The sequence below is a fragment of the Moschus berezovskii genome, chromosome 16 (genome assembly GCF_049115385.1).
Source record: "Moschus berezovskii isolate FMDL1 chromosome 16, NW_MosBer_1.0, whole genome shotgun sequence".
Lineage (NCBI taxonomy): Eukaryota > Metazoa > Chordata > Mammalia > Artiodactyla > Moschidae > Moschus > Moschus berezovskii.
Genome location: NC_142475.1, coordinates 908,474 through 925,932, shown reverse-complemented (window position 1 = coordinate 925,932; position 17,459 = coordinate 908,474). Strand labels below are relative to the sequence as shown.

Genomic DNA, 17,459 nt, shown 5'->3' with positions numbered 1-17,459 from the left:
CTCTAGGTCTGCCAGTTCGTCGTCTCCGTGAACGGGCTCAACGTGCTGCACGTGGACTACCGCACGGTGAGCAACCTGATTCTGACCGGGCCGCGGACCATCGTGATGGAGGTGATGGAGGAGCTGGGGTGCTGAGGGCGGCCGGCGGCCGGGGGGACGGGCCTCCGCCGCGCGCGCCCGCGGACTCCCCGCGGATTTCCCCGCGGACTCCCCGCGGATTCCCCGCGGAGCGCAGGAGAGCCGGGCGCGTCCTTGCAAAAGACACGCGGACGGACGACTCCCGCGGCGCGGAAGACGCCCGAGACGGAAGTTCCCCGCACATCGCGCCCCTTCTCAGCTGCCCTCTGTGCTTCCACTGTTTTTCTCTGGTTCACAAAAAGTTGTTGAGACGCTTCTCTCGCCAGAACAGCAACGTGCTAAACTCGCCTTCGTGGGGATCAATACGGTAGTTTTCTAGACTTTCAGCTGTACTCTCACCAAAACGAGCATGGATCTGTTGATTAGAGGATCTCGATTTCACTGAATTTCAAACTGAAGCAACATCCACAGGAATGGTACTTGTTAACTGGCGTTTTGAAGGTTCTAAAACATTTTTCGACTTTTTCTTAATTCCTGCCTTTAGTATCAACTTCTCACTTAATGTGTGTTTTCAGTTATGGCAGTGGTCAAAAAGCAAACACTTTGTGATGACGTGGGTGGGGGAGAGAGATAATTTACTTAAAACTTTGTGTGTTCTGTTTTCTCTTTCTGAGCCTGAATCATTCTGTCAATCAGCAACAGCACCTTTCTAGAAATAATTCTGAATATGTTGAATGTCAAAACAGGCAAGTTTGTGTGTACATATGTAATTCAAAATCATGCCTCTGGCAAGTTTTCACTCTGAAGCTGTCCCTTGTGAAGTATTCTAGAACTTGGCCTATATATGATAAAACTTGAAACTAAATTGCCTTGTTGGCCTGAATTTTCACTACCCTTCTAGTGTGACCATTCTAAGAACATGACATGCTGCTGTTAAGTTGCTTCAGTCGTGTCTGACTCTGTGCAACCCCATGGACGGCAGCCCACCAGGCTCCCCCGTCCCTGGGATTCTCCAGGCAAGAACACTGGAGTGGGTTGCCATTTCCTTCTCCAGTGCATGAAAGTGAAGAGGGAAAGTGAAGTTGCTCAGCCGTGTCCGACCCTTAGCGACCCCACGGACTGCAGCCCACCAGGCTCCCCCGTCCGTGGGATCTCCCGGCGAGAGGACTGGAGTGGGCTGCCATTTCCTTCTCCAATGTGTGACAGTGAAGAGGGAAAGTGAAGTCGCTCAGCCGTGTCCCACCCTCAGCGACCCCACGGACTGCAGCCCACCAGGCTCCCCCGTCCGTGGGATTTCCCGGCGAGAGGACTGGAGTGGGCTGCCGTTTCCTTCTCCAGTGCATGAAAGTGAAAAGGGAAAGTGAAGTCGCTCAGCCGTGTCCCACCCTCAGCGACCCCGCGGACGGCAGCCCACCAGGCTCCCCCGCCCGTGGGACTTCCCGGCGAGAGCACGGGGGTGGGCGCCGTTAAGGACATGGCCTGCTTACTTGGGATCATTTTCCGCCAAAAGCACCTTCTTGTGTTGCAGCCTTTTAGGCCACTTGTACATATGCACGTTTCGTTTTCTGTTTTGGTCTCAGAACGCATCGTGGAGCCTGGTGTGCAGAGAAAGTCTCCGAGTGCCAAATTAGGGAGTCAGGGAATGCTCAATTCCTTTTATTTTCATATGACGCGTTCTGAGTGACAAGGCTGGTTTCTTATCATGCAGTGACAAAATGTGAATGTTGCGCCTCAGCCTTTCTAGTGATGGGTTATAATGTGGCGGTGCTGGTGGAACGGACACGCCTTGCTGAAGATGCCAGACATCTGTGTTTCTGGCAACCCAGCTTTTCCCGTCTGTAGCCTTAGGCCGAGAGCAGGGCTTTGAAGTAATGCAGGGTGCTAGCGTGAGTCCTGTCGACCTGCCTTGGGAAGCCCTGTCGTCTTCGTGTGCCCGTGCGTTTGCACCGAGTGCCAGGCGCCGTGGTCTCTCTCCATCCTCATCACGACCTTGCGAGGCAGTTAGAATCGCCCTCGTGTTTCGGACTTGGAAGCGCAGCCTGAGCACGTTTAGAAGTGGTCTCTAAGTCCCCACAGTGGCAGGAACTCCTGGGTGACAGAGCCTGGATTCAGACACGGTCTGTCTAGTGCGGACGCCCTGTCCCCCCCAGCCCTTCCCCACCTGAAGGCTGTGCGTGACACCTTCTTCTGTCCCCGCGCTGTGATCACACTGTACTCGTCTCTCCTGCTGATCTGTGCGGGCAGTGGCGGCGTCTCCGTGTCATGGCTGAGAAACGGGCTCATCAAGGCCCGAGGCTGCTGACAGTCAGTGGGAGGCCTTAGCCATCAGGCTTTCTTTAAAAGGTCGTCCTGAACGCCTTCTGGGCCTGGGTGTTCATGGTTGACGCGAGAAGAAGGCAGGCCTCCGGGAAGGGCATCCTCTCGCCTGCTGCTGCTCCTTTTCTCCCGTCCTGATGACTGTCCAGACATTGGCACAACTCCACGTCCCTTCAGCCAGTCTAATAGAAGAGAAGAGTTTTCCTTGATTCAGAGGGTGGCACTGATGTCTTTGCTCAGATGAAGACCCAGGTGAAGGAAGGGATACTAAGGTGAAGGGAGGGAAGCCTCTGGCTCCCACCGCCCTGAGTTTCAAGTCCAGACGCCAGAGAGTTCTGCTTCCGGAGAGCGTCCCCTGAACTGTGGCCCCAGCCCACGCTGGCACCCTCACCCTGTGAGCGCGCCTCGCCCAGAGGGCCCGGGTGAGCTTTCTCCAGCTTTTGCGCATGGCTTTTTCCTCCCTGGAATATTCCTTCTCCGTCTTTGCCTGGAACAGTCTGTCTTGTGAACTCCCCTTAGGCGTTGTCTTAGATATTCCCTCTGGGAAATCTTCGCCAGCAGCCTGGTTCTGGGATGGATGCCCTTCTCTGAATTCCCAGGGACCCCTATCCACCAGCCTCCCGCGATCCCAGCACTGCTGGGATCAGAAACAGTCCCGTCGCCCGTCTGTCTCCCTGAGTTCTCTCTAAGCATCTGCAGAACAGGACTGTGTCCTGCTCCCAGATGTTGCCTTCGCCTAGCACGTTTCCTGACACAGAGCAGGCTGTCAGCTCTCCACTGCTGTCTGAGAAATCAACCCGGAGCATAGCTTCTGACACCGCTGATTCGCTCGGGAGCCTGTGGCTGGCCTTTGGGCAGAGCTGTGCTAGGGTGACCGAGCACAGCCCGATGTCCTGGCTGAGTTCACACGCGCACCTGAGGTCAGAGAGGCCGATGCTGGGGGCTGGCTGACAGGGGCTGGCTCTGTGACTCCGTCTGGCTGTGGCCTGGGGCTGTGGCTGAGACTCCTCCGTTGGACTCACGCCGTCTTTCCCCATAGCTGACCCAGGCTTCCTCGTTAGGTCTCACGAGATCAAAGAGAGGAAGAAGAGAAACTGCAAGCCCTTCCGTGGACATGTTCAGAAGTCGCACAGGGTCACTTCCGTAGCTTTTTCTTGGCCAGTGCAAGTCACAAAGCTAGCCCAGAACCAAGAGGTCTGAAAGCAGACTCCCGCATGTGATGGGAGGAGCTGCCAAGAGTCTGGCCGTTTTTAATCCACCCAGGGTAGATACTATTTTTTGAATAAAGGCCTAAAAGGAGTTACCTAGTTGTTGCAAGACTTCAGCAATCAGATGTCAATCACTGACCACCCGCCGGGTAGAAGTGCAACAGTTGTGAACAAAGCCCCACACCCAGTGAAAACTGAAGAGTCGGGAAATCCTAAAACCACAGTGCTGCGTGCAGCCACGGTGAGCACGGGCTGTGCGCTTTGCCTTCCGCTGAGGCACGGGGCGGTCTTGTTGGGCGGGCCTGGGCCCGTGCCCCCCTCCTGCAGTCCCGCGTCCTCAGTGTGGCCGCCTGCGGCGCAGGGCGGGGTGGGGCAGATGGGCCTTTGGCTTTGGCTTGTTCAGAAAAGGCGGTTGTGCTGTGTACCCCTGGAGGTGAAGGATACGTACTTTAACTCAGGCCTTGAGTTGTTCAACCATAGCATATTAAAAAGTAAATATTTTGTATGACATTTTGACAGTTGAACTACTTTAAAATTTAGAAACTCCATTCCTAAACGAAACAACAGGAATTGTTCTGAATTAGGAGGAAGCAGGATTTCTAAGAACTTTTATTTCCTACGTATGTGTATGTCTGCATTTTGGGGAACTGTGTGTGAGAGCTGAGATCACCCATGGAGAATCTCTGAAATGACTTAGTTCGTTCCCAGAGAAGACACGTCTGGCTTTCCAGGTGTCTGTGCGTGTTTGTGATGGAGACAGAAATCGCTTTAGTCAAGCCAGTAGCATAGGGTGTGTTCTAAGCACTGATTTGAAAGCCATGCTGGTTGATTCTGCTGTAGAGACAAAATGCCGCCACCCTTTGGGTTGGTTCTGCTATCTGATGTTTTCTTATTAATCTCTGTCAGATAATGATGTGAACTGATAAATTTCTGGTTGAGAAATGGTGGGTAACATGAAGAAGGGATCCACGTTTGAGTAGATGAGATACGACCAACTTCACACTACCTTATGAAGGGTGAATGCATTGGAGCGGTAGCAATTAATAGTTTAAAAATCACTGCTTTCAGTCCAAAATAGAGTCTCACTTTTCCAAATACTCATTCCTTTCAAATGTGTCATGAAAATAATCTGCTTTCAAGATCTGTTTGAATAATGTTAATTATTCTCTCCTGTTGAATATTAATCGTGTTTCATTTTGATTATCCTTGATCAGAATAACCCAAGATCATTTCAGTTTTGCAACTTGGTTGGAGTCTGTGGGTGTCATTGACCGTAGTTTTACTCATTCAAAGAAGAATTTCAGGTATAATATGTTTTTCCTCAGTTCAATACCAAGAGGACAGATCTACCGTGTACCAAAAGGAAATTCATAATCAAAGTCACTATATAGTATTGTCAAATGCATTAATATATGTACTTAATATATATGTTTATTTTTAAATTAGGTTGAAATTTATTTTCTCTGTTTCTTAAAAGTTATAGCAAAATAATTAAAATTATAACAATAGACAGTATAGCATGAAATAAATGTTAAATTTTTAAAACAATGCCTTTAGGGTTTCAGCTTTTCCTTTCTTTAGAACAAATTAACCATTTTTTTTATCCTAAGAAAGAGTTGCATTGTAAAGCTGATCTACAGCTAATCAGAGAAAACACGTGGGGCTGGTATCCAATTCTCTAATGTAACCAAAAGTGCCATTTGTAAAACTACAATGATGATGGATGTTTTCTAAAGCTCTTTTGCCTGGAAAAAAAAAAGTGCATTAAAAAGGTTTTTTCTCTACTGTATTTGATTTGAAATCATTTTCTCCCTACACAGTTATTGATGAGTGTTGCGAAGAGCTGACTCATTTGAAAAGACCTTGATGCTGGGAAAGATTGACGGCAGGAGGAGAAGGGGACGACAGAGGATGAGATGGTTGGATGGCATTACCGATTCGATGGACATGGGTTTTGGTGGACTCCGGGAGTTGGTGATGGACAGGGATGCATGGTGTGCTGCAGTTCATGGGGTTGCAAAGAATCGGACATGCCTGAGTGACTGAACTGACTGATGAAATAGTCTATATGGAAAAATGCTATGTGGCTGCTATTTTGAAATAATGTTAGTTATTTTTTTTATTTTCAACTAATTAGGAAATCAGTTCCACAATTCATTGCATGTAGGGTATAAGTAAGGAGGTGAGTGGTTATCCAGACTACATTCAATATTAACCAAAAGAACGTTACATTTTTCAAGAAGCCTCCCTGAGGGCGTGTTTTGCTGGACAGTATGTATAAGGCTCCCCTGGTGGCTCAGTGATAAAGAACCCGCCCGCCAAAGCAGGATACATAAGAGACAGGGGTTCGATCCCTGGGTCAGGAAAATCCCCTGGAGAAAGAAATCACTACCAACTCCAGAGTTCTTGCCTGGGAAATACTGTGGACAGAGGAGCCTGGGGGGGCTACAGTCCACAGGGTCGCAAAAGAGTCGGCCACGACTTAGCGACTAAGCAACATTATACAGGCCCTAGGAGTACTTGCCTGGAGAATCCCAGGGACGGGGGAGCCTGGTGGGCTGCTGTCTATGGGGTCGCACAGAGTCGGCCACGACTTAGCGACTTAGCAACATTATACAGGCCCTAGGAGTAGAAAACTGAGCAGACAGGACCCTGCATTCAGCTTCCGAGTCCTGTCTAGGCCGGCTCTAGAAAGCTGCTCTCTATGGAGAGGGGGGAATATGCAATCCTGGGGCTGATGCACAAACCACCATCCAACCCCAGAACCAGAGCAGTGACAGAACCTTGCATTTACATGCTGTCCCTTCCTGACCCCGCCCCCACTGTCGCTCGCCCGCCGTGAGCACGGTGGTGAATAGCTACCATTCTCGTGTTCTTTGTTTTTGGCCGGGCAGTAGCGAGAGTGCTAAGTCCTACCCACTGGACCACCAGGGAACTCCCCCCGTTGCTCATTTTTTGGGGGGAGCATGCCATGTGCCGTGTGGATCTCAGTTCCCCAGCCAGGGATTGAACCTGGGCCCCCTGCAATGGAACCGTGGCGTCTTAACCACTGACACCAGGGAGGTCCCTGTTCTTTTTGTTCTTAATCATTGTTTGGGTGGTTGTGTTTTTTTATATTTTTAATGAACAGTATTAAAAGAACATCCAGCTTTATATGGACTTCTGGGACTTGCTTGTTTTTGTTCAGGATTATATTACCAAGATTCTTCTAGGTTTTTGTGTATAATTATAATTCACTGTTTACAGCTTCCTAAATTTTCTGTGTGTTTTCTTGTCAGCAGGTATTTGGGTTGTTTCCATTGTTGCTGCTGTGGTTGTTGTAAGTAGGATTACTATGAACAGCCTGGTACCATCTCCTGGGGATAAGTATAGGAATTTTTCTTAGAAATCCACTTAGGAAAGTCAGAGGACACGTGAATACTGACTTTACGAGGTCACATTTAACTCCCTTTCAAAGTGGTTGAACCAAAGTAGCTACCCATCTGAAATATAAAAGTGATAGATGTTGATCAGTATCTCCTCCAAACTCTGAAACTTCTTAATTTTTGTCAAATGTTTATTTGGTCAATGATATTGAGAATTCTGAGTTGCTGCAAAGCTCATAAAGTTTAAAGTACAAAAGCTGTGAGAAGCAGATTGTCACCCTAACGTATGACATCCGTGTCTTCATAATGCCCGGGATGTCTTTGAAACTTTTCCCGTGCTACAGCTCTGATTATTATGAGGCACGAATTATTGGTGTTGTCAAAATCTTGACTCTCTGTGCAGCAGTGCCAAACAAATACTGAGACAGAGCCACAGAGGAGAAGGAGTGACTTTTTTCTTTGCAAGCAGAGGGGGAACAGGGTAGGCTAGCACTTCAAGAACCCTGCCCCCTCCCTGGAGAATGCAGAGAGGCCGTACAGGCAGGCAGGGCTCCCCAGGGGTCACCAGTGGTAAAGAACCCATCTGCAAATGCAGACGTGAGGCGCGGTTCCATCCCTGGGTTGGAGGGGATGGTGGAGGAGGGCGTGGCCGCCCACTGCAGGCTTCCTGCCTGGAGTATCCCATGCACACAGGAGCCTGGGGGGCCACAGTCCATGGAGTCGCAAAGGGCAGAACCCTGAGCATGCACACAGGCAGGGTGTGTGCTGAGGATCAGCAGTCTGGCCTTCTTCCCTCTCTGCAAAGTTTCAAAGGGTGGGGCTGCTGATAAGACTGGGGTGTGAAGGGTCTCAGGCATCTGGTCTCCCAGTCCAGCTTCTCCTGTCCCTGCAGTCTTGCCTCGGGTGGTTTCCTGACCGCTCCTCCCTTGATTAGCAGCTGTTCTGCCCTTTGGAAGTCAGGGAAGGTCATGGAGGTTGGAGTCTTGCTAAAAGAAATGGAGGACAGAAAGCCCTCCCTGACCAGGAGCTCACAGGGCCCTGCTGGCGTCACTGGAAGTCATATATAATATATTCAAAAGTGAGAGTCGCTCAGTCATGTCCAACTCTTTGTGGCCCCAGGGACTATATAGTCCATGGAATTCTCCCGGCTGGAGTGGGTAGCCTTTCCCTTCTCCAGGGGATCTTCCCGACTCAGGAATCGAACCAGGATTCAGCCGATTCTTTACCAGCTGGGCCATGAGGGAAAAAGGCCTTAGGTGTGGCATGGTTAGTTTTTATAGGCTAATGAATGGGTGGATTATTCTATTTCAAGGAAGGGGTGGGGATTTCCAGGTTTTGGACCACCCCACACTTTTTGGCCTTTTAGGTTAGCTGCAAACTGGTGGCTGTGTCATTCAGTATGCTAATATATTACAGTGAGTTATAACTGAGGCTCAAGGTCTACTGGAAGTCGAATCTTCTTCCGTCTTGGATCTAGTTAGTTCTAACCAGCTTTTGTCGTATCCTGTAGCTGTGTCATGCTTTTAAAGGTTGTGCCCTGCCCCTTCCCTCATGTTTCACTATCAGCTCAGTCCCTCACTCGTGTTGTTAGGGTCCGGAGTCGCCTTTCCCTCAAAGGAACAGAGGACACTCACGATAATGCAAGGTTTATTTACCACTCACAGCGAGGTTTATTTCCAGCTAGCTGGGGTCCAAGTGTCTGCCCGACGCAGCGGGTTTCAACAAGGACCCCGAGCACTCAGAGCCAAGGGGTTATATAGCATTTTCAAATCATGATATTTCTAAATTACCTAACTCACAGGAATTTTCCACACACACTCACACAGCTGTGCATATCTCTATCCTGGTGTCTTAACGAGATAAACTTATCAGACCTGTTTACCTAATTTTCAGTGTCGCAGCTGCCCACATTCTTGGTACTTAAGATTAACTTGTCTCCCAGGTTTTATCTAGTTCTTCTTCCCTCAAGTCACATACTCAGTAAAAATGGTTTTTCCGGCCTCTAAGATGGCCGTTCTTATGCTAACCCATTCTTACAGTGTCTGACTCTGCAGCCCCATGGGCTGCATCACACCAGGCCTCCCTGTCCATCACCAACTCCCAGAACTTGTGCAAACTCATGTCCATCAAATCAGTGATGCCATCCAGCCATCTCATCCTCTGTCATCCCCTTCTCCTCCTGCCTTCAGTCTTTCCCAGCATCCGGGTCTTTTTCAGTGAGTCGGCTCTTTGCATCAGGTGGCCAAAGTATCGGAGCGTCAGCTTCAACATCAGTCCTTCCGATAATTAACGTTTGTTAAACAAAAGTATGTGTCTGTACAGACCCCAGGCTTACAGCGCACTGTCCTGAGATGGGTGTGGGCTTCCACCAGCATCCGGGTCTTTCCCAGCATCCGGGTCTTTTTCAGTGAGTCGGCTCTTTGCATCAGGTGGCCAAAGTATCAAGCGTCAGCTTCACCATCAGTCCTTCCGGTAATTAACGTTTGTTAAACAAAAGTATGTGTCTGTACAGACCCCAGGCTTACAGTCACTGTCCTGAGATGGGGGCGGGCTTCCGAGCCTTGATGCGGCCTCCTCTCTCCTCCCTGTTTCTCAGATGGCCCGTGGAGAGCCCTCCTCGGCCCTGGAAGCAGGCGTGAGTGTATCTTAGTTTTCCCTCGGTCCTCCCATAAGGTCAGACTGACATCTACTGGGGCACAGGAGGCCTTCAATATCTTTCTTGGAGAAAGAAAGTAAATTTACAGCAAGGACAGGGAGCGATAAAGGGAACTTCTTTTTGTCATCCCCTACCCCAGCCTTCCTGGGGGAGGGCATGGCAACCCCTCCAGTGTTCTCGTCTGGAGAATCCCGTGGACAGAGGAGCCTGGTGGGCTGCAGCCCACAGGGTCACAGAGAGAGAGCACGACTGATCGTGCGCCCCCCATCTCGTCCCTCCCTGCCTCCCTGTCCCCACCGTCACCACTAGTTTGCCCTCTGAACCTGTGAGTTGGCTTCTTTTTTGTGACTGTCGCTGGTTTGTTGGGTCGTTTGGACTCTACATGTAAGTGACATCACACAGTATTTGTCCTTCTCTATCTGACTTGTTTCCAAGTCCATTCATGTTGCTGCAAATGGCAAAACTCCATTCCTTTTTAGGGCTGTGTAGGATTCCATTGTGTATATATGTATATAGTTCCTTCTTTTACAGGGGTAAGCAGGTCTCAGACCCACCATAAAAGGAATCAAGGCAGGTCTCCAGAACGCCAGGCTCCTGGGACAAGTTTCTCAAGGACAACAGTGACAGCTAGCGGATGTCCACTGAGCGCCCGAGCATGTTATGCCTGTTCCCGCTTATTTCCTCCCGGCGCGCTGTCCCAGGGGACCGTTTTCTAATGCGTCTCACGGCGTTTCATCAACTCCACCTTTCCATCCTCAACCTCCCCTGCAGCCTCTACCACGAGAGCACAAGGCCGGGGCTTGCTGATTCAGCTCGACTTTGCACTCACGCACAAGCGCGCACACGCGTGTGAATGAAATTTCATCTGAACGCAGGTAGCAGGGTTGCTGCTGTCTTTTCATCCTCGACAAATCCTTCATTCTTGGATCTGCTGTGCTCTCTGTACATGAGTTAGAAGTGTGTCAGACCCCCCTGGTGACCCAGAGCTTAAGCACCTGTCTGCCAGTGCAGGAGACGCAGACTTGATCCCTGGTCTGGGAAGATCCCACATGCCTTGGAGCAACTAAGTCCAAGCACCACAACTACTGAAGCACAAGCACCCTCGAGCTGTGCTCGGCCACAAGAGAAGCCCCCGGAATGGAGGCCAGGCCTGCAGCAGGAGAGGAGCCAGCCACTGCTCGTCCCAGCCAGAAAAAAGCCCGAGGAGCAGCGAAGACCTGAAAGATGAATAGTTTCAAAAAAGAGCATGTTGAAGTTTTCACTGAGAGATGGGAACACGTCGTTTGATTCTGGAAGGCTCCCCCAACATCCGAGCTCAGCTACTCTGATGGATTTTTCTTAAGGAGAGAAAGGGGCTGTGAATAATGCAAGGTTGTTGGGGCCCAGAAGCAGAAAGCTCGATGGCGACGCGCATCTGCGGCTGTTTAACACACACACAGGATGGTTAGGGGGCTGCTTGACCGCAGCCCCCAGGCTGTGAAGCAGCAGAACTCCCCCCAGCCATGCTCACCCGAGGGGCTGGAGTGCCCTCTTCTCACTCCTTGGGAAGGCCTTCTGTTCACATCAGCTCTGTGGCGGCGCCTTTGGGTGATGTCACCCTCTTCCTATGAAAAGCAGCAAGTCCAGAAACAAAGCACGCATTGGTGCGCCGGGCGGGACTGGTGGGGCCGGACAGTCGTGGGTTCTCTAGGGGCCCAGGGCCCCCCGGAGGGACACAGGCTCCTCTCTTGTGCCAGCGGGAGTCTCCCCCACCCCTGACCCCTGCCACCCCAAAGGTAACTCTACTGCAAAAGATGGAAGGAGCGCTTGCACAGCTGCTCACTCACTGCCCTTTCATAGTGAAAAATTTCTTCATGGTTAGTGTCCAGACTAAGTTCAAGGAAAGCCTCCTTTTTAAAGAATTTACCCTGACTGCGAGTTGCAGTGCAAGGCTGTTTCCTTTTGATCCTCCTTGCCTTTTGTTTCCTTGACACCAAGTGACTTTCTCTTTTCCTTCCCCATTTTGACTTAAAATCTGTTATTTCTCCTTATCAGCCTCCAGCAGGCTCTTCCAGCAGTTTCTGGGTGCTGAAGTCTATCTCTGGGATGCTGGCTGGGAGGGGGAAAGTGTCAACACGACTGTGGAGGTAAAACCACGCCAGAGAAATCGCCCCGAGAAGCCACGGGCAGAGGCTGTATCTGCTGTGGATGCGTGGTGGACGACAAACCACAGAACCAAGACCATGTCTCTGCAAATCAGCCCCGGTTAAATCAAATCACAGGATTCAAGGAGGCTCACCCTTATGCCCCGCAACTGTCTGCTTCATATTCACCCCGTACTGTTGTTGTGTCTTATCGCTGAAGATTTGAGCAGATTCATTTTGGTAAATCTCCCATCCCTATCATACAACTCCATAACAAAGTGCTTCATTTCCAAGCACAGATGGTAAAGACGTTACTAGGTGCTATTCAGTGCCCTCGCTCGGACAGTTGTCCTGAGGAATGTGAGATGCGCCAGCAAATGAAATGAATAGCTGTTGGCACCAGCCATTTCCACAGCACTTCTCTGAAATCCTCGTAACCCTCATGAGGTTGTTGTGAAAATCAAATTCAGTTCAGTTCAGTCGCTCAGTCGTGTCCGACTCTTAGCGACCCCATGAACCACAGCACGCCAGGCCTCCCTGTCCATCACCAACTCATGTCCATCGAGTCGGTGATGCCATCCAGCCACCTCATTCTCTGTCGTCCCCGTCTCCTCCCACCCCCAATCGCTCCCAGCATCAGAGTCTTTTCCAGTGAGTCAACTCGTCGCATGAGGTGGCCAAAGTATTGGAGTTTCAGCCTCAGCATCAGTCCTTCCAATGAACACCCAGGATTGATCTCCTCTAGAACGGACTGATTGGATCTCCTTGCAGTCCAAGGGACTCTCAACAGTCTTCTCCAGCACCACAGTTCAAAAGCATCAATTCTTCGGCGATCAGCTTTCTTCACAGTCCAACTCTCACATCCATACATGACCACTGCAAAAACCATAGCCTTGACTAGACGGACCTTGGTTGGCAAAGTAATGTCTCTGCTTTTTAATATGCTATCTAGCTTGGTCATAACTTTCCTTCCAAGGAGTAAGCGTCTTTTAATTTCATGGCTGCAGTCAGCATCCGCAGTGATTTTGGAGCCCAAAAAAATAAAGTCTGACACGGTTTCCACCGTTTCCCCATCTATTTCCCAAGAAGTGATGGGACCAGATGTTAGGATGTTTTTGGTTGCAAATGACAGAAAACCAGTTTGAACTAACTAAAGAGGGGAAAGGCTTTACTGCTTTATTTAACCATACTGCAATAGGAGCAGTGATAATGTAATTTGTCTCCCACCTGGAACCCTTCGAGAAGGAAAGAGGGAGACGTCAGTGGTTAAGCTGGAACAATAGATGTAAACTGGGCTGCCTTAGGTGGACTTGTCTCTGTGCGAGGGAAGAGCCTTGAAGGCTGCTGGGGGTCTCTCTCTCTGCATAGCTGTTACTTTTCTCTACTTTCTGTTTCTCTTCTGTGGCCTTTATTTGCACAAGCATATGTAGTAGCGGCTTCCCAGGAGGCTCAGTGGGAGAGAATCTGCCTGCAGTTCAGGAGACCCGAGTTTGATCCCTGGGTTGGTAAGATCCCCTGGAGAAGGAAATGGTGACCGACTCCAGTGTTTTTGCCTGGGAAATCCCACAGACAGAGGAGCCCACGAGGCGGCAGTCCATGGGGTGTCAAGAGTCAGACCTTACAGATTGCAAGACAGAAAAAGATGTTTCCAGCTGCTCCAGGATGAAATATCCTACCCCGGAATTTCAAGGTGTCACTTGACCACCCCTGGACCAACTTTCATGAACAAACAGACACACTGTTATCACCGGTTCACCTTGGGCCATCAGGCCCTTCTTGGGCTGCAGATACAGGAGCACCATTAATCAATAGTCCTAGCAGTTTGAAGCAGCATTTCCCCAAAGAAAAGAGTCATTCTGGGAGAAAAAACCACATATATCCATTATGACAGCACCTCATATAGATTGCCTGCAGTCAAGTCCACTGATTGTACAGACACAAAATACAGAATTGTTGGATTAAATGCATGTTACATTAAACAAGCTGTCCGAATGCCAGAGCTACCTGGTAATGGGTTAAACCATGAACTCTGCAACCCAGGAATCCCTTTAGAGTCGAGTACATAATAGTCCATTAGAGACCTGGAAAGCCCCCAAGGCTTGGAGTTCCTATAAGCCTCTAGAACCGCTCAGATGAAGTCAAATTACTCCTAAAACCATTGGCAGACGCATAAGGGCGCTGGGCACCGTGAGTTTAGATGGGACACTGGGAAACAGGAAGCAAAGTGAGGGCTCCTGTGAAAGAGCCAAGAGAGGGGATGCTGGAGACAGACCCCTGCCCCCAGCCTGGCCAGGCTCCGGGTTCCGCCCGCTGGCTCCCGGTTCAGTCCCCTTGTTGGAAAGGACCTTCCTTCCTTTCTCTTTTCCCCTCCTTTTCCCGTGCCCCTGCATTGGGAGCGTGGAGTCTCAAGTCGAGGACCGCCAGGGAAGTCCCAGCGCCGCGATTTATGGTAAAACTGGAATCTGCCGCCACCCTGGGCTGGTCCTGTCCACTTGGCGGAGGAGCGCGCGGCGCCTACAAGTCAGCCGACGGCTGTCTGCCTCCCGACAGCCCTTCCCTGGGAGAAGAAGGAACGCGTCAGTGTGTGGGAGGCGGCCTGGGGACTGTGGGCGCCCCCAAGAAGGCGCAGGGTGGAGAGCCAGGCCCCGCGGAACACGACTTCGCGAGGGATCCCTGGCCGCCCCGGAGAGAGCTCTCAGCCCCGGGTCCTCTGTGCCTTCCGGAAGACTTCAGCCTGAGCTGAGCCTGCGGCCTCCCCGTGCAGCCGGGGCCGAGCTGGGAACCGGGCCGGCAGGGCGGATCCCGCACGGCCTTCTCTCCTGCTGGCCACGAATCCGGGCCGGCGGCACGTGAATACACAGCAAGCGTGGACGCCCGGGGGAGTGGCTCCCGACACACCGCGGAGCCCACCGTGTTCAGAGTTCAGGGTCCTGAAACAGCCGAAACACTCACTGCAGCGCTGGCCCGGGGTCAGCGGACACATCGGCCTTCATTTGTGTTTTTCCCCCGAATGCTTCCTCTCACTTCGCTCACGGTTCAAGACAGTGTCTTCTTCAGTGTTTAATGCAAACACGGAGAGGTTGCTGTGGACGCCTTCCAGACTGAGCTGCTGGGGGACTGGTGGCCCGGAACTCTCAGCTGGTCCCTTTCTGCTCCCAGCCCTCTACTACCAGGCACTGCCCAGCATTATCCACAACAGTCAGGGTATGCAAAGAGCCTCAGAGCCTACCGAGAGGTAAACAGATGAAACGATGTCATGGATGAATGTGACGATGGAGCATCGCTCGGCCTTAGAAGAGGAGGCAGTCCTACCGTTTGTGACAGACAGCTGAACCTGGAGGGCATGTGCCAGGTGAAACAGGCCAGAGACAAACACTGCATGGTGTGACTTACATGTGGAATCCAAGGAAAAGAAAGTTGACCACACAGAAACTGGGAGTGGAGAAGTGATTCCCAGCCTGGTGAGTGCAGTTGGTGATCAGTTCAGTCAGTCCAGTCGCTCAGTCCTGTCCGACTCTCCGCGACCCCATGAACCACAGCACGCCAGGCCTCCCTGTCCATCACCAACTCCCGGAGTCCACTCAAACTCATGTCCACAGAGTCGGTGATGCCATCCACCCATCTCATTCTCTGTCGTCCCCTTCTCCTCCCGCCCCCAACCCTTCCCAGCATCAGAGTCTTTTCCAGTGAGTCAACTCGTCGCATGAGGTGGCCAAAGTATTGCAGTTTCAGCTTTAGCATCAGTCCTTCCAATGAACACCCAGGATTGATCTCCTTTAGAATGGACTGGTTGGATCTCCTTGCAGTATAAGGGACTCTCAAGAGTCTTCTCCAACACCACAGTTCAAAAGCATCAATTCTTCGGCGATCAGCCTTCTTCACAGTCCAACTCTCACATCCATACATGACCACAGGAAAAACCATTGCCTTGACTAGACGGACCTTGGTTGGCAAAGTAATGTCTCTGCTCTTTAATATATTATCAAGGTTGGTCATAACTCTCCTTCCAAGGAGCAAGCGTCTTTTAATTTCATGGCTGCAGTCAGCATCCGCAGTGATTTTGGAGCCCCAAAAAATAAAGTCTAACACTGTTTCCACTGTTTTTCCATCTATTTCCCATGAAGTGATGGGACCAGATGCCATGATCTTTGTTTTCTGAATGTTGAGCTTCAAGCCAACCTTTTCACTCTCCTCTTTCACTTTCATCAAGAGGCTTTTGAGTTCCTCTTCACTTTCTGCCACAAGGGTAGTGTCATCTGCATATCTGAGGTTATTGATATTTCTCCCAGCAATCTTGATTCCAGCTTGTGCTTCATCCAGCCCAGCGTTCCTCATGATGTACTCTGCATATAAGTTAAATAAGCAAGGTGACAATATACAACCTTGACGTACACCTTTTCCTATTTGGAACCAGTCTGTTGTTCCATGTCCAGTTCTAACTGTTGCTTCCTGACCTGCATACAGGTTTCTCAAGAGGCAGGTCAGGTGGTCTGGGATTCCCATCTCTTTCAGAATGTTCCACAGTTTATTGTGATCCACACAGTCAAAGGCTTTGGCATAGTCAATGAAGCAGAAATAGATGTTTTTCTGAAACTCTCTTGCTTTCTCCATGATCCAGCGGACGTTGGCAATTTGATCTCTGGTGCCTCTGCCTTTTCTAAAACCTGCTTGAACATCTGGGAGTTCACGGTTTACATATTGCTGAAGCCTGGCTTGGAGAATTTTGAGCATGACTTTACTAGCGTGTGAGATGAGTGCAATTGTGCAGTAGTTTGAGCATTCTTTGGCATTGCCTTTCTTTGGGATTGGAATGAAGACTGACCTCTTCCAGTCCTGTGGCCACTGCTGAGTTTTCCAAATCTGCTGGCATATTGAGTGCAGCACTTTCACAGCATCATCTTTCAAGACTTGAAATAGCTCAACTGGAATTCCATCACCTCCACTAGCTTTGTTCGTAGTGATGCTTTCTAAGGTCCACTTGACTTCACATTCCAAGATGTCTGGCTCTAGCTCAGTGATCACGTTATCGTGACTATCTTGGTCGTGAAGATCTTTTTTGTACAGTTCTTCTGTGTATTCCTGCCACCTCTTCTTAATATCTTCTGCTTCTGTTAGGTCCATACCATTTCTGTCCTTTATCGAGCCCATCTTTGCATGAAATGTTCCCTTGGAATCTCTAATTTTCTTGAAGAGGTCTCTTGGTAATACTGTGTTGTATAGTTGAAACTTGCTAAGGCAGCAGAACTTAAATGCTGTCACCAAAGAAAGCAATCTAAAAGGGAAAGAGAGAGCTTTAAAGAAAAGACTAAGCTACTGAAAAGAAAATTCATGGAGACCTGAAGAGACAAGTTGACTCATTGGAAAAGACTCTGATGCTAGAAAAGGTTGGGGGCGGGAGGAGAAGGGGACGACAGAGAATGAGATGGCTGGATGGCATCACCGACTCTGTGGACATGAGTTTGGGCGAGCTCCAGGAGTTGGTGGTGGACAGGGAGGCCTGGCGTGCTGTGATTCATGGGGTTGCAGAGTTGGACACAATTGAGCAACTGAACTGAACTGAAGAGACTCTAGTCGAAAGGGAATACGTGGTTGAGTGCATGAGGCCTGCTTTCCCAGCGCCGCCGGATGTCTCTGAAGGACCATCTGTCGGTCACCTCGGAGCTCCCCGTGGCCTCTGCCTGGATGGCTCCAGTCACCTGCGCTCTCTGGTCAG

General features: G+C 50.3%; 1 protein-coding gene across 1 annotated transcript in view; it reads left to right on the top strand.

Annotated features, from left to right (window-relative positions):
- Nucleotides 1-6,579, top strand: part of DEPTOR (DEP domain containing MTOR interacting protein) — a 156,503-nt gene extending 149,924 nt beyond the window's left edge. Inside the window, exon 9 of the mRNA XM_055432600.2 lies at nucleotides 7-6,579. Within this exon, the coding sequence (XP_055288575.2) occupies nucleotides 7-135 (129 nt within the window). The 3' untranslated portion in view covers nucleotides 136-6,579. The remainder of the gene's footprint in view (nucleotides 1-6) is intronic.
- Nucleotides 6,580-17,459: the final 10,880 nt, after the last annotated feature.